Source organism: Macaca fascicularis, chromosome 1 (genome assembly GCF_037993035.2).
Source record: "Macaca fascicularis isolate 582-1 chromosome 1, T2T-MFA8v1.1".
Taxonomy (NCBI): domain Eukaryota; kingdom Metazoa; phylum Chordata; class Mammalia; order Primates; family Cercopithecidae; genus Macaca; species Macaca fascicularis.
This window is the reverse complement of record NC_088375.1, coordinates 193,495,825-193,520,248: the sequence shown is the minus strand read 5'-3', so window position 1 is coordinate 193,520,248 and position 24,424 is coordinate 193,495,825. Positions and strand designations below refer to the sequence as shown.

The 24,424-nt window shown below is 58.1% G+C and overlaps 1 protein-coding gene across 2 annotated transcripts; it reads left to right on the top strand.

The window, feature by feature from the left end:
• The first annotated feature begins 331 nt into the window (after positions 1 to 331).
• Positions 332 to 22,616, top strand: FOXO6 (forkhead box O6). 2 transcript variants are annotated; one of them, XM_045373342.3, is made up of 2 exons: positions 332 to 1,242; positions 20,442 to 22,616. In XM_045373342.3, the coding sequence occupies exons 1-2, from the start codon at positions 829 to 831 to the stop codon at positions 21,708 to 21,710; spliced, it is 1,683 nt and encodes a 560-aa protein (XP_045229277.1). In that variant the 5' UTR covers positions 332 to 828; the 3' UTR covers positions 21,711 to 22,616. The 2 variants fall into 2 exon arrangements, with proteins under 2 accessions (XP_045229277.1, XP_073884022.1); XM_074027921.1 differs by lacking the exon at positions 332 to 1,242 and adding an exon at positions 5,511 to 5,668.
• The last annotated feature ends 1,808 nt before the right edge of the window (positions 22,617 to 24,424 follow it).

Here is a 24,424-nt window from a genome sequence, read left to right as displayed (position 1 = left end):
CCGGTGACGCGCTTCTGGGAGGGATCCTGTTGAGTCCATGGGCGGGACAGTCCAGTCGCGGACCAATGGGAGCGTTAAGGCCCCGCCCCCTAGGCCCCCTCTCCGCGCGGAGCAGGGGGCGGGGTCGCGCCAGCCGCTCCGCCCCTGCTCCGTAGGCGGCGCTGTTGCTTGCAGGGGCTGCGGCGGGGTCGCCCCGAGCTGGGAGCTCCGCACCCCGTCTCCCAGCCCGCGGGCGGGGCACCTGGGCTGGCTGAGGATTCCGCGGCCGCAGGCGAAACGCCCCGCCCCCTCCCGCGCCGGGCCCGCCCCCTCCCCGTCCCCCGCCCATCCCGAGGTGCAGCCGGCGCTGAGCGCGGCAGGCGCGGGAGCTGGCGCTGGAGCCGGAGCGGCGGCGGCGGCGGCATTCACCGGGCGGCGGCGGCGCGGGCTCCGGCACCGGCTCGGGCTCCGGCATGGTGCAATCCGGCCTCGTCCCGGGAGAGCGGGGCCCGTGTGCAGGGCCGGCGCCCGGGGAGCGGCGGCAGCGGCGGTGGCGGTGGTGGCTGCAGGCGCAGGCAGGCGGCAGGTGCTAGAAACGGGGCTGGGCGAGGTGTGTGCCCGCTGGGCTCCCGGGCCGCCGCCCCCTCACTGCTCCGGTCTTTCCCTCCCTTCGTGCTCCCCAGCGCGTCCAGCCCCCTGCCTCCGCGCCTCGGCCCATGGCGCCCCGCGGCTGAGACAGCGCCGCCAGGGACCCCTCCCGCGGGCCTCCCCGGGGCGTGCAGATCCCGGAGCCGCCCGCCCACCCTCCGCGAAGCCTCCCTCCCCTCCTCGCCCGAGCCGGGCGGGACCATGGCTGCGAAGCTGCGAGCGCATCAGGTGGACGTGGACCCGGACTTCGCGCCGCAGAGCCGGCCGCGCTCGTGTACCTGGCCCCTGCCGCAGCCTGACTTGGCGGGCGACGAGGACGGAGCGCTGGGCGCAGGGGTGGCCGAGGGCGCCGAGGACTGCGGGCCGGAGCGCCGGGCTACGGCCCCGGCCATGGCCCCAGCGCCGCCCCTGGGCGCGGAGGTCGGACCGCTGCGGAAAGCGAAGAGCTCTCGGCGGAACGCGTGGGGGAACCTGTCCTACGCCGACCTCATCACCAAAGCCATCGAGAGCGCCCCGGACAAGCGGCTCACGCTCTCGCAGATCTACGACTGGATGGTCCGTTACGTGCCCTACTTCAAGGATAAAGGCGACAGCAACAGCTCGGCCGGCTGGAAGGTGGGGGCGTCCGACTGGGGAGGGGGCTGGGGACGCCGACTAGGGCTTCCAGGGGCTGCTAGGTGTGCTGGGCTGCAGGTGGGCAGTCAGGAGGAGGGCTCTTTGGCACCCCCCGGGGTCACAGAGTGTGCGCCCAGGGCGTGGGGCCGGCCAGCGGACGGGCGGGGGCGTACTGGGAGCAGCTGTGTGCGTGCTCCCTTGCGGGGAGGGATGCGGGGTGGGAGGTCTGGTGGGGTGACAAGGGACTGCCGCTTTGAGGCGTCCCCGAGGAACGTCCCCACCCTGTCCTTGGGGGCATAGCAGAGGAACCCATTCCCAGGCCGTGGACATTGGGGACCCTCCTCCTCCTCCCCCGAGTCTGCTTTGTGTGACTCTTGTTTTACCCTTTTCACCAGGGCACCCTTCTGAGAGCGCTGGAATAATGACTTGGGGCCAATGCCGGCTTTCCCTCCCAAATCTCTATCATTGCCCTTCCTGGAGCTGTCCCCAGGGTGAGGAGTGTGACCATGGGCCCACAGTTCTTCTTGTGGTGCCAGAGTTCACCCTAGGGCACCAACCAGCACAGAGTGGGGAACTCGGCAGGTGACCTGAGATCTGAGTTCTCCATGGGGTGGCTGCTGCCCCCCCTTACTTAGATCAGGATGGGGGTCACTGGTGATGGCCCCTGCTGGTGTGAGGGCAGGGTGTTGAGAGCTGGGGATCTGTCCATACCCACCCAGGATGCTTTTTTCCACTTCCCTGGCTGTCGGAGCCCAGATCCATTTAGGGGCTGGGGGAGGGGCAGGGTACCCCAGGGAGGCCTCAGTGCCAGCCAGTAGAAAGCGGGGAGCCATCTTAGGAGGGGACAGGGGCTTGCTTGGATTGTGGCCTCTCGACCCAGCTCCTCCCCTGACCATCTTGTTGGAGAGTGGGGATAGTCTATGCCTTTGGGGGAGAGGAGGCTGGAGGGGTACCTGTGCCTAGGAGGTGAGCTGTCAGCCTCCCTATGGAAGGGCTGGCCTCTGTGAGGGACGCATGCCTATATCAAGGGAGGGGGCTGTGCCCTGTGGTGCCTGCAAGCTGGGTCAGAGGAAGGAGGTGTGCCAGTGGAGGAGGGGAGACTTGTGGGCATGAACAGCTCTAGATAGATACCCAGGGGCAGCATTGTAGAGCCAGGGTATCCTGACCTGGGAGCCCACGGCTCTCAGGGTTAGTGTTGGCAGCTTCTGTCCCTCACTAGCCACTATGGAGCAGGAACACAGGCCGGAGGAGTAGACCTGGGTCTCCTTCTGCATCCCCTCTCCCATCCACTTGGGCTCAACCCCCACCAGAACACATTTCTCCCAAGTGTGTCCTGCACTTGGGAATTGTTCCCACCTCCTTGCTCCCCTTGCCCTGGCCTACTCCTCCCTGGAGATGTATTCAGTGTCCTCAAGGGTACAGAGTTCAGATGCCTCCTCCAGGAAGCCTTCCCTAACCCTTTTTAGCTAGCTTAGGACTCCCGGTTCTCTGGCTCTCTCCCTGCTGGTAGCGGGTTTTAGTCATTTGTGTTCTGTCTCATTTCCCCTCTCTACCCTGCTTTTGGAAGACAGTGGCAGTGTCAGAGCCATTCTGTGCCCACAGCACCCAGCATACAGTCTTGACACCAAGAAGCCACGAGTGTGTGTCTAGTGAAAGAGCAGGGAACTGAGTGGATGGCGCAGGATGCTGAGGCAGGGGACAGTACATTGGGCCAGAGTGGCCGGGAGGGCTTCTTGCAGGAGGTGTAGCTCCAGCTCGGCTTGCGCATCAGGCAGCATGGGGAAAGATGGGAAGAGGAAACATGAGGCTAGAAGTCAGGAGAGAACTTCAGTTCATTGAAGGTCTTGGGGCCAAGCACTGTGAGAGGCACCTTCACACATCTGCCTTTAATGCTCTCAACAGTCCCTGAGGTGGTTTTACTGTGACCAAATGGTCTCCCTCCAGGGTCCCCAAAGCTGGCATTGGCCCCAAGTACAAGGAAGGCCCTGAGGCCTGTATTTAGGAATGAACTGGTCACACAGTGGATGGGAAAGCTGGAATCCAGCCTACATGTTTCTCCCTCCAGGGTCCCCAAGCACCTCTGGAACAGTGTCCTGCTGGCAGCTGGGGGTGGGAGGGGCACATTGAAGGCTTTTGAATATAGGGAGGTATAAATCCTAAAATGTGATTGAGAATATGCTTGGAGATAGTTTAGACCCATGAGTTCATTTCTCAGACGGTGAGACTGAAGCCCTAGAAGGGAATAGGAGTCTTCCCAGGGCATCACTGAGCAGCAGGCTTTGGATGAGGGCCCAGGCCTCCTGCCTGCCCATTGGATGCGGTTTCCACTGCACCACACTGCTAGGGACACACCGATTGTCCCTGTGCCTGGGCTCCCAGTCGTGGGCTGGGCGTTGGAGAGGGAGCCTCAGACGTGGGCTCCTGACCTAGGTTTTCACAGAGACCACCCAGGCACTGGAAAGGGGCCTGCCCCATGCTGTCCCCTTCTATTTCACCCTCTACCCAGCTCCCCAGGGAGCCTACTTCCCCACTTATTCCTGGAGCTTCCTGCACGGTGCCCTTCCCCATTCCCAGTCATTTCCTCCAGAGGCCTGGTGAAAAAGCCATCCCAACTCCCAGCCAGGCTCAGGTTGACAGACAGAACACCTCAGGTGCCAGGCCTGGGGCCAGGGCCCACTGTTCTCTCCTTATTCCCCTCCCCTACAAACATACTGCAATTGAATCCCTGGGGTGTACCAAACCCTGTGTTAGATGGGGCGGGGGACCAAAGGAGAAGGCATTAATTGGATCTATTTCAGAATAATCAGGACTTAGCCAGTTCCACACCCAGGTCTTGTGTTTTGTAGATAGGAAAGGCTGGGGATGGGGGTAGGGGTTCAGGGAAGGGGAGTTAGATACCCTGGGGGAGTCAAGGAGGTCCTCACAGAGGAGGTGGCACTTGGTCTGCACTGCCTTCACTGGGGAGGGGAGAATTTGGGAGATAGTCTTCCAGGAAGTATTGACTGCATTCCCAAAGGCAGGGAGGTGAAATTGTGCATGTCTGATTTGGGGACAGTTTGGGTGTGCCAGGCTCAAACCAAGGGTGTCCAGGCACGACAGGGAGGTGGCATGGGAAGGGTGGAATGGGCCAGATCAGGAAGGGATGACATGTTTGGCCTTATCCCTGTGGTCACATCTATGATGCAGGGAGGTAGCTGAGTGGTGCAGGACAGGAATTGGAGAAGACAAGACCAGCAGCAGGCTTGGGACACCCAGACCATGCTGAGGCCTAGAGAGGCTGGGCTCATTGCTGGGAACCCAACCAAAGGGGCTGGTTGTGTTCCCCTCCAGGCCTAGGATGGGGGCTTGGATAGGCGGTCCCTCTACAGTGTCCCAACACTGTGAATATCCAGATAGAGCCTCCCACTTTCTCTCAGATGCTCCAGTCTCACTTTCCCTTGGCCCTGGACTCCTCTGGGAAGCCTTTCAGGCACACCTTCCACTTAGCGCCCCTGGAGTTGTTCTGCCTGCTTTTGTGTTTCCTGGCTGCCAGCTCCATTGGGAGCTCCCAGGCCAGGCCTGGGCGCCTCCCATTCCTGTCCCCAGAAGGAGCACACTGGATGGGAACTTCCCTTCTCTCCCAGGGGCTAGGGCAGCCTGGCTGATGAGAGGTGGGATTAGGAGGGGTGGCACCACCCCCATCTGGCCCAGTAAGTTCCAGGTGGGGTGGGCTGGAAGAGAGGGACTGATCTGAGAGGCTGGGGGCAGGGTCCTGCTACAGCCCGAGCAGTGGCTGTCAGCTGAAGCCACCCCCTTCTCTCCCCTCAGCCTGCTCCAGCAGGGCTCCCTCCTCCTCCTTTGTCCTCCGGGGATCCCCAGCCCCAAGGGCTGATGGGGGTGCGGGAGGAGGCGGTGTGAGCCCCGGTTGGGGGGTGTCCTCACCCCCCTCACTGCATGAGCGGGGGGCTGGCAGCTGCCCGCCTCCTGGGCACGAGCCCGTGCCAGCCGCTCCTGGCACAGTTGCTGGCACGCCCGGCAGACTCCCACGGCCACCTGCTCACACCCACCCACGAGCGCTGGCGCGCTTCGGGCCCTTCCGGCTTCCCGGGCCTCCCGGCGCCCCTCCCCCGCCGCCGTGCGCAGCCCCCCCACCCCACTCTGCTCCCCGCGGACCCCCTCTCTCCCTTCCGGCCCCACAGCGGCTGCCCCTGCCACACCCCGCGCAACTTAGGGAGCTGAGGAGGCGGGGCTCAGGGAGGCCCCTGGGGCAGCCACGCGGCGGGAGAGGAGGGGGCCGGGAGGCAGACAGACCGACAGACAGGGTGAGGGCCCCGCCTGCCACCTGGCGCCGCTCCAGCGGGACGATGGCGGGCAGCGCCGTGCCAGGCGGTAATTGCAGACAGACTAATTTAAAGAGATGAGACGGTTATTTTTAACTCGCGTTAAGGTAATGAACGGCGCGGGGGGTTTGCGGGTTCGAAAGTTCAGCGCCCCCAGCCCCCACTTTTGTGGGTCTGGGGGGCCCCTCTCTGCACGCCCTGAGGGCTCCAGCCAAGGGGCTGACTAAAGGGAGCTGACTAGCCAAGGGACTGACTAGGTTGAGGAACTGGAGAGGCCCTGCCAGAGGGGCGGAGGGCTGAGGGGGCCGGGACAGAGGCACCCGCTGGTCCAGAGCACTCCCATCAGACCCTCACCGCCACCCAGGCGGGCTGGCATCCCTGTGTTCCAGGTGGGGAAGTGACTTGCCCTGAGGTCGCTACCTGCGAAGTGGTGGGCCTGGGAACTGGACCCCAAGCTCAAGCTTTTTCTGTGCCATTGGGTAGGATTGAGGTGGGGCAGGGGCTGGAGGGAAGCGCGTGTTTTGGACTCTGAAAGGACCTTCCCTGTCTTTGAGTGGCAGCTAGTGGTGACCACCACATGGGGTGTAAGGGTTGAGGGGTAGTCAAGTACTGAGTGGGATGTGGGTATATCAGCTACAGCAGGGGGAGCCCCTTCCTCACCTCAGTTTCCCTTACCTCCCAGCAGACTCACTAGATCCCCTTCCCAACCCTAGTTTACCTGGAGTAGGGGGTGCCTGGGAAACAGGAGAGGGTGGGGCTGGACCTGCCTATGATTGGTGCCTGCTCCCTCACGTTCCAATCAGACTTGGGTTCTCCAAAGAGCTGGAGAGTCCTGGAACCCAGTCTCTGCACCCCTGACTCCTCCCCAACTCAACCCCCTCTGACACACTCCCAGCAACTAGGAACTCACCGTCTCTGGGATTGCCCATTCTGTTGCTAGACATGTCTTTTTTTTTTTTCTGAGACAAGGTCTCTCTCTGTCACCCAGGCTGGGGTGCAGTGGCAGAGATCACTGCAGCCTCGACCTCCTGGGCTCAAGTGATCCTGCCACCTCAGCCTCCTGAGTAGCTGGACCATAGGCACAGGCCATCCCACCTGGGCTAATTTAAAAAAGGTGTTTTGTAGAGACAGGGGTCTTCCCTATGTTGTCCAGGCTGGTCTTGAACTTCTGGGTTCAAGGCATCCACCTGCCTCAGCCTCCCAAAGTGCTGGGATTACATGGTGGCATGAGCCACCATGCCTGGCTGCTAGATGAGTCTTAAAGCTTTTAGGACTTATTTCCTTCTCCCCAGCAGTGCCCCATCCCCTTTCAGCATCACACAGTGTCCTAGTCCAGCCCTTTGGCGTCATTTGGAGTCAGCTGTGGAGTCAGGAGTAGGTGAGGGGCTGGACAGAACACCTACCTGTAGGGAACCTGATCCATTGCATGTGTGAGCTGGAGCAAACCTCTCTCCCATTCTGGTTCTCAGTGTTCTCATCTGTGTCCAAAGGGCCTTAACACAGTCTCTTTTCGGTTCAGTGCCGTAACTTACAAGCTCACTGGTTCTTGGAGCCATGAGGGGTTCATTGGACAGAGGGCACATAGTACGAGAGGACTTCTCCCAGGTGGACACATGTGAGTACAGGTGTGGGTGGACTTGAACTTGGGACTTCTGTTTAAAGATGCCTGTCCTGTCTGTGGCAGTACCCAGGTGGCAAATATGCTCTGGGTACAATGAAAGGAGTGTTTATGGCAGTTCCAGCTGGCCCCCAGAGCAGGCAGATGGGGGTTCAGGGTGTTGGATGGGCATGAGCTCAGGCTCTGGGGCCTGGGTAGGGTTCTCAGGGGGACAGCTGGATCTGGAGCACCCCCCTTCTCCTGGCACCCTGGTTACCATAGAAACCAACTCCTGTTTGGGAGGGTTTGGCTGTTTGCTGCCTCTCCCCACCCCCCAACCCATATGTGGAGGTGGGAGGGGGGCCAGGTGGCGTGTGGGGGAGGGGCCTCCCACACCCTCCCCCAAGGGCCTCCCTCTTTGCAGAGAGAAACCTTTCTGGTCTGTAAGTGGGGGTGCTTCTTATGGAAAGGAGAAAGAGAGGTAAGATAATTAATGTCTGGGTGCTAGGCAGTCAGTTGGGCAGTTCACATACATTCTCTCATTTCATCCTCCCTGGATCCCGCTAGGTACACATTAATAACCCCATTTTGCAGTTGAGGAAATGGAGGCCCAGAAAAATGAGGTCATTTGGCCAAGGCAGCATAGCGGAGCCTGGATTTAGCTGCAGACTCGTCTGTCTCTGCCACATTTCTGCATCTCTCCGTGCTGGTGCTGTCAGCTCTACACGCCAGCCAGCCCTCCTGCCTCCAGGCTCTCCTGCTGCAGAACCCTCCTGGGCTCCTTGGTTCACCTGGAAGTCAACCAAGTCCAAACTGCTCTGCTGGGACCCATAGGCCCTCAGCCTACCTTGTCCAGGCCCTGCCCTTTCTCCCACTTTTCCTGCTTCCTCTGATCTCAGGTCGCCCTGGCATCTCCACCTTCACACCTGACACTGGAATTCTCAACCCACGCCCACTGCCGTTGTCACACGGTCACCAAGGCACCTATTGATTCTCCTTGGCTGACCCCTCGGGATACCCCTCAGAAACTAGGTGGGGTCTTGGGTGGTTTGAACAAAGCCCTACCTTCCAGGTGATTCTGGAACCCAAGACTTCTGATTGAGAATTCCTGCCTCAAGTCCTTAGTTGTTTGCAAACCTAGCTGATGATCAGAGTCACCTAGAAGCTTTCTGACAACACAGGCTTCCAGTCCCCAGCTCAGATCCTGTATATCGGGGTGAGCTCTGGAATCTGTGTATGGCTGGTGACAGGTCATTCTGAACCAATACCTTATAGGGTGGCTTCTTGGCCTCCTGCCCGTCCCCCTGTCTCTTCCTCCCAGCATGGACCAGCTTCTTCTCCAAGCAGGCTGCCCAGGTTGAGGCTACACCCCTCTTCCTCACTCCTTATGGGTCCTCCAGAGATCTGAACCCCATGTAGTCAGCACCCAGGGACTGGGCCACCACGTCACCATCATGCAGCCACCCCATGGCTTAGAAATCACACTATATAGGACATGGATGAAGAGAATGGAGCCACAGCCAGGGCTGATATGCTTTGCTACTAGGAGCCTTTGCTGCAGGAGAGAGGGAGGGGCTGCCCTGGGCTCCTGCAGTCCCTTGGCAAGGGGACAGAGAGCCCAGGGCAGCCCCTGGGGGCAAGGCCAGAGTCTGTGTGGTTGTAAATACTCAGGAAGCCTCTGTGGAACTGGAATGGTGAAGAAACTAAAAGTCACAGCCCCTGCTGTCAGAGAGCAGAGAAGAGGGAGAGAAGAGGAGAGAAGAGGGGCATGTGTATAGCTGCTTAATCCAGTCCCAGGGCCTTAGTAGGACACTCAAGGCCTGGCCACCAGCCCTAGTCTACCTCTCCAGCCACCCTCCCATCTTCTGACCCTTGCCTTAGCCACACTAAACTATTCTAGCTCAGGATTCAACCTGCCATGTGCCATTATGTACATTCTTTCATTTAATTTCCCAGCAACCCTGTGAAGCTGGTAGGGTTACTTTCCCCATTTTGCAGGTGAGGGAACAAGAATGAGAAAAGTAAGCAGCTGGAACAGGACCCTACTCTAAGTGGCAGAAAGGAAACTCTCCAGGGCTAACTCCACCCTAGCCCAGGGCTCTGACCTTCGTCCCCTCTGCCCCTTCCCCTCCCAGTCATTGTCTCTCTGCTATCCCTTGGAGTTTAGCCCTCAGGCTTCTGGCCTGGGGAATGGCCCTGGGGTCCCTGGCTCCCATTCCCAGATAGAGAGCTCCCTGAGGGTGGGGGCAGACGAGCCTGATGTTCCCCTCGTCTGCAGACCCCAGGGCTGAGGCAGCTCCCTCCATTCCCTGTGATCCAGGGCTATATCCACTAGGTACCTATTATGCAGGGCTGCTGGGTGGGGACTGGACTGGCTCCTTGACCTTGAGATCCCAGCCTGCAGGGGTCAAGCTAGGGAGATAAAACGAGGACACTGACTCTGATGCAGGGTAAAATCTGTTCAGGGTCATGATGGAAGGCCAGATAATGAGCTGAGTGTTTGGAGGTAGAATAGAGGAAGGGAGACAAAGCAGACAAAGAAGGTCAAGACCTCAGGACTGTGTGGGGAGCCCCTGAGGGTCTGGCTGTGCTTATGTGGGGCCCAGCAGGCATTGAAGCTGGGAAAGCAAGTGAGTGGCCTTGAAGAGCATCCCAGGCTCTGGGCTTCTCAATGTGAATTCTCCATGGGAATGACATGGGCAGAGGTCACTCAAGGGTGCTGTGGGGAGTGGACAGGAGAGGGAGGCTGGCCCAGGCACCCAGTGTGGGCCTGCTGCTGGGGTCCTGGGGAGAAAATGAGCCTGAGATAGGGCAGAGGCCCAAAGAGTCCCAGATGCCAGGCCTAGCATAGGCAGCACCCCTTGGTGCCTTGAGAATCCCTTAGGTGAGGCCAAGCCATGTGGTTAGGAGTCTTGGAGGCAAACAGGCAGGCAGAGCTTAGCTCTGCTTACCCTCTGCGTAGCCTTGGGCAACTGAGCCTCAGTTTCTTCCTCTACAAAATAGGATAATAATAGGGTCCTTCCTCCAATGCCTCCCTTTCCTGTCCCTGAGACTGAGGTATCAGATATTCAGATGTCCAAGCTCCCTCCTGCCCTTAGTTGGACCTGTTGCTTTCTAGCCTCCAGAGCCTTCCCCATAGCCTTGGATGACAAGCAGGGCGGGTTTTAGGCACCCCATTTTCTTTCTTTTTTTTTTTTTTTTGAGACGGAGTCTCACACTCTGTCCTCCAGGTTGGAGTGCAGTAGCACCCGATCTCGGCTCACCGCAACCTCCACCTCCCGGGTTCACGCCATTCTCCTGCTTCAGTCTCCGGAGTAGCTGGGACTATAGGCGTGCGCCACCACGCTCGGCTAATGTTTTGTATTTTTAGTAGAGATGGGGTTTCACCCTGTTAGCCAGGAGAGTCTTGATCTCCCGACCTCGTAATCTGCCTGCCTCAGCCTCCCAAAGTGCTGGGATTACAGGCATGAGCCACCGTGCCCGGCCAGCACCCCATTTTCACAGATGAAGGAAATGTATTGTTCAAAGTCACCCTTGAACCCAGGACTGCCCGCCCCTGGACATTGGCTCCTCTTTGCCCCACTGGCAAGCTGTGTGACCTTGGTCATGGCCCTTCCCTCTTCAGCGCTGAGTTCCCCTCCCCCAATACTCTGGGAAGCTGTGAAGCCTCTTGCTTCTCTCTCCTGTCCCCTCCCTCTGTCCTCAGCTGGCCTCCTCCTCCTCCTCTTGTAACCTGAGCTGGGGCCCTGGGGGAAGGGGCTTGCCCTCTTCCTCAGGCACCTGCCAGCTGAACAGATGTGCAGAGATGGAGGGCCCCGGGAAGGGATTGAGGGCTCTTAGCCCGACAAGGCTGGGGCCGGGGCTGGGGGAGGCAGTGCTCAGCACACCCTACCCTGGCCTCTGGCCTCTGCCCCTAGGGCTTACTCTGAGCACTTGTTCATTTTCCAGTGGACATTTAAGTGCTCCAACATGTCCTGCAAGGACCTCTCAGTTTCTAGGAGAAGACAAATGGCAGATGAGGGCTGGTGCCCCGGTCTGGGTGGGCCACCCTGGGCTCCTGGAGCCCCTTGGCATGGGGATAGAGGGCCAAGGGCGGCCCCTGGGGGCAAGGCCAGTGTCTGTGCGGGTGGCCGTGCCCCTGGGAGAGCAGATGGTTCTCTTGGCACCATGCCCACTCTTCCTTTTTCTCCCCCAGGAGCCAGCCTGCAGGGCTGGGGCACAGCTGCTGGGCCCTCCCCAGAGCTGGGCTCAGGGCAGGGCTGGGTGAGGTCACTGCAGCTGCTCCCAGGGCCTGGGGCAGGGGAGTGGGGAAGTGCTGCCTGCAGAGGGAGGGAGGGGCTAAGACTGAGAGGGGAGATGGAAAAGTCTGAATGCTTTGCATTTAGGAGTTCTTTTTAATCCTGAATGAAGGAGGGTCTGTGGAGGGGTTGCTGAACTAGTATGGACAGTCCCCTTGCCCCTACCCCAGGCTCACCCTGGAGCTTCTGCTTGGCTTTGGCTCCTCTCTGGAGGTCTCTCAGGGCAGGAGAAAGAGCAAGCGCCCTGGGTGTAAATTCCTGCACCACCACTTACACTGTGCAACCCTGGACAAGTCAGTTTGTCTCTTGGAGCCTCAGTTTCTCATCTGTAAAATGGGGACAATAAACCAACTAGAAGGTTGTTACAAAAATTCAATGAGATAATTTTCGAGCGGCAGCACAGGGCATGGCATGTGGTCAATGTCTTGGAAGCAGTAGTCCTTCGCCGCTCACTGCCTCACTTTCCCAAGGAGGCAGGAAGTACTGAGGACACGTAGGGAGGTGGCAGAGGCAGCAGGAGCTGCAGGAGAAAGCAGCGGGGAGGAGGGTCAGACAGGACCCTGGTAGAGGGTGGGCAAGCCTTGGAGCTCTGGCCTGAGATTTTGCTGAACAGAAACTACACAGAAAAGCCAGGCCTGAGCAGCTCGTGGCTACTGACTTCTCATGAGCCAAGGATTGCCCCACAAAGTTCGAGTAGGGAGGCCAGCTCAGACACCACTTTACTCTGGTTTGCTGTTAGATCTCTGCAGGAGCACTGAGGTGGGAGCATCTGTCTTTGGGGCTTGCATAGGGGATGAGGAAGGTGCCACAGAGCTGGCCTTGATGGAGGAACAGGAACTGGTAGAGCAGAGAGAGGGACAAGAGTAAAGGCAATAGTGTGCAAAGGCACAGGGATGGGGATATCCAAGGTGGCTGGAGGACATCAGAGGGCTCTTTATTATCAGCCTGGGATTGGACCCAAGCCCACAGGTGAAAGGAAGAATGGGCATTGGAGCAGTGTGAGGTTGGACTTCTGTTGGTTTATTTGCTGCCCAGCCTGGGTGTGTGGGCTCTGCTTTCTCTGGGGGGTGCCAGAGCCTCATGCCTTGCTTTGGATATTGGTTCCTCCTGGCCCCAGGCTGCCCACTCTGGGATCCACTGCTGATCCTGAGCCCACTCACCTGGAGACATCTGTGCCCCCATGGCCCCCACCTGCCCTTCTATCCCTTCTCCACTGCAGACTCTAGTGCCAAGGATTTGCACATGGCCTCAGGTCCCTGCCATCGTCCAGGTCACCTCTTTTGCCAGGAAGAGGCCTGGACTGAGAACCTGAACTTCATCCTAGATGGCAGGGCAAGTGACTCTTAGGGAGTCTGTGGCTCTGTCTGACACAGGTGTGTGTTCCTAGGCCAGGCTGGGGCCCCAGAGTTGGGTGGGGGCAAAGGGTGGAATGGGGAGGCTCCTGGGGCTCCGAGACAGGGATGGGATGACATTCTTGACATGTGGGGTCTCATCCAGGCCCCATGTGTCCCTGTGGATGGTGGGATTGTTATTCCCATTACAGTGGAGGCCACTATCACATGGATGAAGTTAGGCTTCTGTCCCCTGTCTTTCACCTCTCCGTGTGCAGGAAGGAAGGCCAGGAGGGAAGGAGGAAATGGGAATCATAGAGGGGATCAGAGCCCTCACCACAGCCCCACAGGTGATCACTGCAGTAACAGGTGCTGGGTCACTGTCCCCATCAGGTAGTCAGGATCAGTCTCCTGAGGGAGGGGCTGGGCTGAGCCTTTAACTGTGATACAATCTGGACAGGCATCCACACCTGACCTTGAGCTTGGGCTGCGAGGGTGGACACAAGACCCAGGGCCGCACTTGGAGGATCCTGAAAGACCCCAGGTACTAGGGAGGCCAGGAGGTAGCACAGGGTCGGTGGTAGGTGGGGGCACGGTCCTTGTCTCCTGTCTCTGATGAAAGCTAGGAGAGCCTGGGCTTGAGCGTCAAGGTGGAGGTGGCCACTGGGGTCGACAGCAGAGCAGAGTGTCCCCTGCCACGTTGGGGTAGGTGTGGGAAGCGTGCCCTGGCTTTGGAATCTAGCAGCCCTAAGACCCAAGCCTGGCTCCATCATTTCCCAGCTTTGTGGCCTCAGGAGTCATTTAACCCACCTGAGCTTCCATTTACCCCCTTTGTAAAATCGCGGTACCTACTCACAGGATGGTTATCAGGATTAAAGGAGCCTAGCCTATGTTGGGCATGTAGTAGGTGGGTGCCCTTCTCTGGCTTCAGCATTTGAAGCACATGCCAGTGGTGTGTGAGAGCTGGCTTGCACTGGTTCATGAGGGCCGATCATGCACACTTCTTCCTAATTCTGCACTCAGTGACGTCATGTGGCAGCTTAAAATTGGCCACGATGTGAGTATCCATACCACAGAAAGCAGCAAAAGCTACAGATCAAATCAGGTGGGTTTTTTTTTTTTTTTTTAAACTTCCAGAAGAACTGGTGGTTAAACATTTGCCAGCACACCACTAAATGTCCCCCAGAAAAGGTAACTTCCCCCAGTCCCACTCCCCAGGATCAGAAGAAGATGGCACAGAGATGGCCAGGCGAGTTGGCTCACACCTATAATCCCAGCACTTTGGGAGGCCGAGGCGGGAAAATCACCTGAGGTCGGGAGTTCGAGACCAACGTGGGCAACATAAGAAAACCTCCTCTCTACAAAAAATATAAAAATTAGCCGAGTGTGGTGGCGCACACCTGTGGTCCCAGCTAGTCGGGAGGGTAGGGTGGGAGGATCACTTGAGCCCAGGAGGTCAAGGGTACTGTAAGCTATAATTGTGCCACTGCACTCCAGCCTGGGTGACAGAGGGAGACCCTGGCTCTAAATACATAAATAAATAAATACCCTGGCAAGAAAGAAAAGAAAAAAGAAAAAACCTGGCTCTAAATAAATAAATAAATAAGGAAGGAAGAAGATGGTACAGCAACCATGAGTCCATGTCCCAGAATCCATCCTGTGGGCCCTCGGTAGCCATAGTGGGGACAGAACAGGAAGCAGGGCAATAGTGGAGCTCTGGCTGGGCCAAGCAGCCTAGAACTCACAGTCCATGGCCCCTTCTGGGCCTCGAGAAATTGGATGGTTATAGCACCAGGCAGCCCTTGTAGGCAGAGGACAGCAAATGAGGGGACCTCTCTTTTCTCTACACGCTCCTTTGGCCCCCGGAGATTTGGCAGGCCCTGACTGGAGACATAAGATTAGATGAGGTTGAGCTGTCGGAGAATGAAGCTGTGTTGGGAGGAGAAATGAGGTTGTACCGGAAGATAAACGAGGCTGTACTGTCAGGGAATGAGGTGGTACTTGGAGGGAAGGTGAGGCTGCATTATTAGATAAATGAGGTTGTACTGTCAGGGGATGAAGTGTACTTGTAGTAGAGATGACGTCCTGCTGGATCAGTCGGCTTGCTCCGTCAGAGAACACAGCCACACCACAGGAGGAAGGAGAGTGTCCGACTCAGAGGATAAATGAGGGTGTCCTGCTGGATAAATGAGGGGGCCCCTCAGGTGAATGGAGTGCTGTTAGCAAATGAGGTTGTACTTGCTGGATAAATGGGACTGGTGTGCTGGATAAATGGGGTTGTACTGTCAGGTGAATGCATTACTGCTCGTGGGTGAAGGGCATCCTGGGAATAGATGAGGGTGTCCTGCTGGATAGATGAGCTGCCACCACCAAATGGATCAGACCCTGTCCATAAGGGAGGCACCGTCAGCAAGGACGATGTTATTCTGTTCCCACTGGGGCTCCTGGAGTGTCTTCTGACCCAGGGGAGACCTTGGCGTGTGCCAGCCCTGGGTTATCCAAGTCTCTCTGGGGAGCAGGATGGGGGGCTGGGAAGGGCAGGCAGCTGCATTGTGCATCCTGGGACCTCTCCTTCACCCCCAACGGATGCCCTACCCCTCTCCCTGGCACCCCTCAGTGGGTCAGACTGCTGCGGACATTGTCACCCCACTGCCTGCTTCTCATCCTGCCTGTGTCTTCTTTCTGCCCAGTTTGGAAAAGCCCCTATTCTGTGCCAGTCACTCTGCCCAGTCTCATTTAATCTCCCTACAACACAGTATTACTCCTCCTTGCACACACTTTCTCTTATTCATTCATCCATTCATTCATTTGACAAACATTTAAGTGTCTAGTATGTACCAAACACAGGAGGTACAGTTAAAAAAGGATAAAAATCACCACCCTCATGAAGCTTATATTCTAATATAAAGACAGGATAAATAAGGTATTTAGAATGTGAAAATGCTTTAGAAAAACATACAGCAGGATCAGGGGGCCAAGAAATTCCAGGGAAGAGGAACAGTTTTTAAGAGAGGTGAGGATGGGCCCCATTCCAAAAGGTGACATCTGAACAAAGACTGGAAGGAGAGGAGAGATCTCTGTGGATATCTGGGGGCAGGCGGGACCATGCCTGGCCGGTTTGAGGATGGGAGGGAGGGATGGAGCGGGGCACCTGCATGGTCACTGTGGGTCTTATGGGCCATGGCAAGGCCTTTGTTCCTCACTCTGAGTGAGATGGAGGGTGTCGGAGGGATCTGGGCAGGAATGGACGTGATCTTGGTTATTTGAAGGGTCACCCTGGCTGCTGTGTGGCGTGCTATAAGGAGGTGAGAGAGGGAGCAGGGAGCCATTTGAGGAATGGAACATGAAAGCATCTTGCCCCAGGGTCATAGCACTCATGGGTGATGGGGCTGAAACTGGAATCCAGTTCCAATGCTACAGCTGATGTACTTTGCCCTACTCTAGCCTCCTCCCTGGTGGGAGAATCCCTGGGGTGCTGGGCTCCCTGGCCCAGGTTCTGAGGGAGAACGGGGTAGGCATGAGATATAACCCACTGTCCTTACCCTCTTCCCCCAGATGGTCTCCCTCGGGCCCTGAATCAGGTAGGTCCTGACTCCCCTAGCAACATGCTCCAGGTCTGGATGTAGATGTGGGAGGCATGAGGCCCCAGAAGCTGTGCCCAGCTCTGGGCACCAGGGGAGCCCGGGCATGCCAGGGCTGTGGCTATGGTGGTGGGTTGCTAGGTGACTCTAAGAGGGAGCCCTGGTTACTGCTGCCTGGCAGAGGCATCTCCCTCCTCTGCCTCTTTCACCTCCTCCATGGCCTCTGGCCTCCCAGGAGGCCTTGTGGTGTGAGCCAGAGCTGTGATCAGTGCTTGCCACTGGATCTGGCAGGGAGCTCTGATTGGTACCAGGTGGCTGGGCCCTGAGGAGCCAGACTGGGCTGCAGGGCCTGAGCTTCTCTCATGGGGCACAGCCCTGGAGCACACCTGGCTCAGAGCCCAGCTCAGCAGTCAGAGGCCTAGGTCCTCACTCAGCTCTGAGCCACCTTGTCTGACCCTGAGCAAGGCATGGCATCCCTCTGTGCCTTGACGACCCCATCCATCTGGCCTGCAGAATCCTCCCCAGGAGCTTCATTTTCTGTGAAGAAGGGTGCTGAGTGCGCGGGGATCCAGGTACTCCTGTCCCCACCCCCGATGGCTTTAGTGTGTAATGCTTAAGTTTTGCACTAAATCTCATTTACAGAAAGAGTTCCACTATTTAAGAAAAATGTTTGAAAACCTCTGGACTGAATGATTCTAAGGATTTTCAGTGCCAAACTGAAAAGGTCCCCAGAGTACAACTTGCCCATCTCCTTAGTTTACAGTTCAGGACACTGAGGCCCCCAAAGAAGGAGAAACTTCATCTAGGTCAGGTTTGGTAGTGGGAAGAACACTGGGTTGGGGGTCAGGAGGCCTGGGCTCACATTCCTGCTCTGCCACCAGGTCTTGGACAGCCTTGGGCAAGTCCTTTCTTTCCCCTGGGTTGGGCCAGCCATGGTTTCAGGCTGAGGCCTGAGCTCCAGGGATACCTGGCTGGATATGGGACAGAGCAGGGAAGGATGCAAACCTTCAGAGGCCTGGAGCTTGTCTTGGCGGTAATTCTAAAACATGTGAATAATGTGTATAAAGAAAATGTGAATGGATTATGAAGTATATGCAAAATTTCCTTGAATTCTAAAAAGGAAGCTTAGACTTGCAGGAAATTTTGGCCTGTGCAACATGCCCCCAGACTTCCCCTGCTGCCAGCTTCTAGGGATGGTTTACATGGAAAGTTTGAGGAGCACTGGAATACTGGCTTCCTAAGATTCTTTGGGATTCTCAGACGTGTTTCTGTCTTCCATGGCAGAATGTGATGTCCTTTAGACTTAGAACAAGACCAGCCTGTAATTCCAGCACTTTGGGAGGCTGAGGCAGGGGGATCATCTGAGGTCGGGAGTTCAAGACCAGTCTGGTCAACATGGCAAAACCACGCCTTTACTAAAAATACAAAAAGCAGCCGGGCAGCAGTGGCACACACCTGTACTTCCAGCTACTTGGGATGCTGAGGCTGGAGAATCACTTGAGCCTGGGAGGCGGAGGTTGCAGTGAGCTGAGATCACGCCACTGTACTCCAGTCTGGGCTACAGAATGAAACCCTGTCTCAAACAACAAAACAAAACAAAAGACCAACCTGAAATCAATACCTGGCACAGCACTTAAGCTGTGTGACCTTGGCAACTCACTTAACATCTCTGAGCTTCATTCTCTGGTTATGAGATAGGGATCACAATCCCTGACTTGTATGGAGTTCAACTAATGATTACATTACATAAAGTACTTAGAGTACCCAGGGCTGAATGGGCAAGTGCTGGCTAGGTGCTGGTACCTGGTACTGTCCTTCCTCCAGGATATAATGACATTGATAAAGAGGTGTTGCCTGAGTGACCTCCAGACGGAGAAATGGGGAGGTGGGAGATGGAGCCTCTTGTAAGCCAGACAGTCCTATGGGGGAGGAGAACTGAGGCCTCCTAGGAGCCTGAACACAGGTGTGGTGGAGGGGCTCCGGAGCCAGGTGCAGGAGTGGGAACAGGAAGCAGGTATCTACTTGAGGGAGCACTGCTCCCTAGGGGCCCAGCTCCCCTCCCCTCAGGGTCTCAGGAGAACCAGGCAGCGCAAGGCTGGCAAGTCCCAGCTGTTGCCTTCAAAGGCCAGAAAGTGCCAGAGACAGGGAGCCTGGGGCCCTGAGGAGTCAGGTCAGTGCCTGGAGCTGGGGGTGAGGGGTTGGAAGGTACCCTGGGCAGCAGGAAGGACCCCTCCTCCCGGAGACTGGTGGGAAGGAGGCAGGGGGGAGAGCCTCAGAGAGCAGTAGCTGGAGCTGTGAGTGTGGCTGGGTGGATTCACAGGTTAAGAGCAGGTCCATGAGCTGGGCAGAGCTGGAGTGGTACCTGGCATCGTTGCCTAGCTGTGGGGCCATGGGAAGTTACATCATGCCTCTGGGCCTCCTGTCCCCAGTGTATGAAATTGGAGAATGCCATCTTCCCAGAGTTGGTGCCCAGCACAGTTACATACAAGGCATGATGTTAAAGAGATGGAAACAGCAGGTCTGTTGGGGGAACTAAGGAGTGAGATATTCTGGCCAGAGTGAGGATATAACCTACATTTATCAGCACCTGGTGTGCAAACATTTATTCATGCACATGTGATGATCTTACAGCCTTACGAGGTAGTTACTGAATGTAGCTCACTTTTTCAGAGTAGTTCACTGAGGCTCACAGAAACTGAGTAAACATCCCATGGTCACATAGCTAGGCAGCCAAAGAGCCAGGCATCCTGTCCCGCCCTCTGATACCCAGGCCCCTGCTGTTTCCATAGCAGTACCTGGACCAGGAGGTTGAGGCCACCAGGTGGGAGGCCCCAGTGGTGGGGTGCGGCAGGCCCAGCAGAAGTTCTACTCCAGATTCCAGTGGGGCCAATGGACTCCCTGCCTTCCTCTGTCCTCAGAACAGGCCTGGCAAAAGCAGGCAGTGACATGGGAAGCACTGGAGACTGGCACAGCGGAATTAAAAAGAGGATGTATGCAGAGATGGCAGAGGTGAAGCCCACGAAGGAACTGAGGGACAGCAGAAAAGGCCACCTTGGGCAAGCCACTTCCTCTCTCTGAGCCTAGGTCTTCTGGTGTGTGAACAGGGACTTTGCCACACACTTTATGGGGATTTTTTGAAGGCTCCACCAGGAAGGGGCTTGGAGGGCAGGCAGGTGGGTCAGGAGAAGAGGGTAGGATGCAGCCCAAAGGGCAGGCAGGATAGCTGGGCTGGCCTGAAGGTGGGCACTGAAGAGGCTGAGGTCTCTGTGGCAAAAGGATGTCTTTTGAGGGACCTGCTGGAATCCGAGCCCTCTGGAGTTCACAGCAGCTCAGAGGAGTTGGGGTGATACCTCTGAAAAGTCTCAGGCCTGGACCCACCTTGGGGACCCCCAGCCTACTCTGTTTCCCCTGGCCAGGCCCTCCCAGCAAAGGGTTAACAGTCTTCTCTACCTGCAGTTGCATTTTAAAGACACGAAATTAAAGCAGGTAATTTATTCTCCCCACACACGAAAGAGCAATTAGTTCTAAACAGGGCTTAATCAGTCACCGCGAGATTGATTTCTGGAGCCCTGGGTTTTCGGGCTCCTGGCGCCATGCCAGGCTGGGGAGGGAGGGGGGCGGACAAATGAGCCGCAGCGGCATAAGCCCTTACGTAATCTGCTGGGGGCCCTGGCAGCCTGGTTAGCCCCGCGTGGGGCTTGGCTGAGCTGGTGAGAGGGGGTCCTGCTCCCTGCTGCAGGCCCCCTCAGGCTCAGAGTAGCCCACAGGGTTGGTCATGCCCCCAGGGAAAGGCTAAGACCAAAGCTCTGGCCCCACCTTCTGGGCAGTCTCTGTGTGGGAGTGGGGAGGGATGGCGGTGCGGTTCTGGGGCAGAGGGTGGGTACTCTGGGTTTGTCCAACCCGGTACTTACACCTGTCCCCTCCCTCTCCCAACCCCCTTGCCTCATCTTCATCCCTGTCTCCCCCCTCCTTCTACACTCTCTTATCTTCCCCCTCTTCTTTCCATCACGTCCTCTCTTCCCCATGGCCTCCTCACCCCCGACTCCCACCCGCGTCCTTGTCTCTGGCCACAGAACTCCATCCGGCACAACCTGTCGCTGCACACCCGCTTCATCCGCGTGCAGAACGAGGGCACCGGCAAGAGTTCGTGGTGGATGCTGAACCCCGAGGGTGGAAAGACAGGCAAGACCCCGCGGCGCAGGGCCGTGTCCATGGACAACGGGGCCAAGTTCCTGCGCATCAAGGGCAAGGCGAGCAAGAAGAAGCAGCTGCAGGCGCCCGAGCGAAGCCCGGACGACAGCTCTCCGGGCGCGCCCGCCCCGGGGCCGGTGCCTGCCGCAGCCAAGTGGGCCGCCAGCCCAGCCTCGCACGCCAGCGACGACTACGAGGCTTGGGCCGACTTCCGCGGCGGCGGGAGACCCCTGCTCGGGGAGGCGGCCGAACTGGAGGACGACGAGGCCCTGGAGGCCCTGGCGCCATCGTCGCCGCTCATGTACCCGAGTCCCGCCAGCGCGCTGTCGCCGGCGCTAGGCGCGCGCTGTCCGGGTGAGCTGCCCCGCCTGGCCGAGCTGGGAGGCCCGCTGGGCCTGCACGGCGGCGGCGGCGGCGCGGGGCTGCCCGAGGGCCTGCTGGACGGCGCGCAGGACGCGTACGGGCCGCGGGCCCGCACCGGGACGCCAGCCTATTTCGGCGGCTGCAAGGGCGGCGCTTATGGCGGGGGCGGGGGCTTCGGGCCGCCGGCGATGGGCGCGCTGCGCCGCCTGCCCATGCAGACCATCCAGGAGAACAAGCAGGCCAGCTTCGCGCCGGCCGCCGCGCCCTTCCGCCCCGGGGCGCTGCCCGCGCTGCTGCCGCCGCCGCCGCCCGCGCCCAGGCCCGGCCCGGTGCTGGGCGCGCCCGGGGAGCTGGCGCTGGCGGGCGCGGCCGCCGCCTACCCTGGCAAGGGGACGGCCCCATACGCGCCGCCCGCGCCCTCGCGCAGTGCCTTAGCCCACCCCATCAGCCTTATGACGCTGCCCGGCGAGGCGGGCGCCGCGGGTCTGGCACCGCCCGGCCACGCCGCCGCCTTCGGGGGCCCGCCCGGCGGCCTCCTGCTGGACGCGCTACCCGGGCCCTACGCGGCCGCCGCCGCCGGGCCGCTGGGCGCCGCGCCCGACCGCTTCCCGGCCGACCTGGACCTCGACATGTTCAGCGGGAGCCTCGAGTGCGACGTGGAGTCCATCATCCTCAACGACTTCATGGACAGCGACGAAATGGACTTCAACTTCGATTCGGCCCTGCCTCCGCCGCCGCCGGGCCTGGCCGGGGCCCCGCCCCCCAACCAGAGCTGGGTGCCGGGCTGAAGGCCGCCTCCCGCCCCCGGGCGCCCCGTCCCGTCCCCAAGGGGCCTCTGTCTTCCCATCCCGATTCCCGGGTCCCCGCCCCCGACTCCAGCTCCCCAGGAGGCGGCCCCAGCCCAGCTAGAGACCCCTCTCGGAGGCCGGCCGCCGGGGAGGGGGAGGGAGGGACCGGGGCACCCCACTGCTCCTGCCCACACTCCTGAGATCCACCCCCTCCTCCTGGGCAGGAAGCCTGGGAGAGGAGGCTGAATTCCAGGCTGGCCGGGAGTAGGGAGGAGCGGGGTGGGCCGCCTGGTGTGGATGGTGGTCGGGGAAGTCAACTAGGAGATGGGCCAGGGAGCGTTTACAAATCTTCAGTTTCATTTGCGGAGCCCTAGCCGTGACCCCGCGCCCACCCCAAACATGAATCTGATTCCCACTTGTGTCACTTTCCCACTGGTCTTAGTCTCACCCACCCGAAGCCAGCAACCCTCTGCTGAAAACACACCTACCTAAATCCACCCACCCTGAGCAGCCCTCCACCCCCAAATCGCCCTCCGACGACCGCCACCCCCACAGTTCAGTCTCCCCCTCCCATCCCCGCCGGCCCTCTCTTCTCCCCTCCCCCATCGGAGTCAGTCCCTCTCTTCAACCGCCCCCACCCCCCAGTACCGGTCTCAGCTTCTCCAGCGGGCCTCAGCCCCGTTCACCCCCAACCCTGACGCCCCTTTCTCCGCGCCAGTTCTGGCCCTTCTCCCATATTTATAAGTGTCCGGCCGGGGCGGGCGGTGGGCGCGGCGTCCCCGGCGCGTATCGTAGGCAGTGTACCGTGGCCGTGCCGTCAGAGTGTGCGTGTGCGTGTGTGCCGTGTCGAGGCTGTGTAGAGTGCATTGTACAGCATATTTTCATGAATAAAATTGTTTTAAATATTTCCCGCGCCTTGGGTTAGCGGGAGGGGAGTGGTGGCAGAGGATAATTGACAGGGAACTTGGGGCAGGAGGAGGGTTCCTGTGCCTGAGTCACTATTGCGGCTTTGTGTCTGGGTACTCTGCCCAGCACATAGTGGTTAGGCGCCTGCTGAGTCCCCCGTGCTGAAGTTGTGCTTCGTGGAGCTCTGCACCTGTTTCTGTGAACATGTGCATGCACGAAGTTTTGGCCCAGGAAAATGCGTCCTAAATAAGCCTCAGAGATTGGGAGAGGATGCACAAATATTTACTGAGAACCTTTAGTGCCAGGCTCTGTGTTGGTCACGATTTTTGTTCGCGTTGTACAGATGAGAAAACAAGGTCAGAGAAAATAACTTGGGAAGGAGGGTAGAGATGGTGAAAAGAGAACCCTTTGAGGTGCACAGACTGCTCTTGGAATCCATTTCCTACAGTTTACCAGCTGTGTGACCCTGGGCAAATTTTCAACCTCTGAAGCCTTTCTTCCTGTACTACACCATGGAGTAGTACCATCCATCTCATGATCGTCTGTGAGGCATGAGGAAAGGTATGTAAAGTGTTCAGCACAGGTCCTGTACTCATTCATTTTAGGAAGATTTGGTGAGCACCGGTTAAGTTTTTATACCAAGCACTGGGGCTGCCCTAGAGCCACACAGACACAGTCTCTACCCTTAAGGAACTTAGAGGCTCCTGGGGAGAACAGGCCAGCAAATAGGCGATTATAGATGAAAGCTGTGATGATCGGAGAGGAGCCAGGTGGCTGTCGTGGGAATGGATGATGGGGCGGCACTCATCCTGGACTTGAGTCAGGGAAGGTGCCTGGACTGGTGCTGCCTCAGCTAAGCTTGGTAGGAGGAATTGGCATTGGGAAGGGGATTCAGATGAAATGGCATGTTCAAAGGCCCAGAGTCAAGAGATGTGTGGATTCCAGAACCAAAAGCAGTTGAGTGTGGCTAAAGTTCATAGAGGGACAGATTACTGATGGCAGGGAGGCTAATGGGCCAGAGGGTTCAACAGTGGAAGAGGGACAATGTGGTCCAGCCAGAGGTGCTGATGTGGCTCAAACCAGGGGATGGGGGAGGACAGTGGGGCTGGAAGGGAAAGGATGAGTTCACATGTACTTTGGCTATGGAGTCACTGGGAACTTGGTTGTAGACTGGACCTGGGGGATGAAGGAGAGGGAAGCATCAATTGATGGTTTTTGTTTGGGTATCTGGGGAGACAGGGCCATTCCTTGAGATGGGGCACACCAAAGCAGGAGGAGCCCTAGGGAAATTGATGTGCTCATTTGAGCTATAGTCCATGAGAATCTTTGGGATTTGGAGCAGAGGGAGAGATGTTCAGGAGCATACACACTAGGTGAAATGGCCTTCTCTGGCACTGGGCAACATAGTGGCCCTGAGGTGTCCACATGCATAGTGGGGTCAGAGCCCAGAAGGTGTCTGGGCTGGAAAGGGAGGTCAAGAATCAGGAGCACAGAAGTTGTCACTGACGGGTTGGAAGTGGCTTGGGAGGGGAAGGATTGCAGAGTTGGAAGAGCAGAAAGTCCAAGTCTGCTTTGATGAACACCTTGGCACAGGAGGGACTCACTGGCTGAGAGGGAGAAGAGAAGGAAAACCAGGACCCCGGGGAACTGGGAGCGGTGTCCTAGAAAGGAATACCCAATGTTCTTACCTTCTGGAGCCTTCCTTTCTCAGTCTGGAAGATGGGGCAGGAGCACCTGTTTCACACATTTGTTTTGAGGAGCAAATAAGATAGAAATTATTGTCTGAGGTCACTCTATTGGCAAGGCAC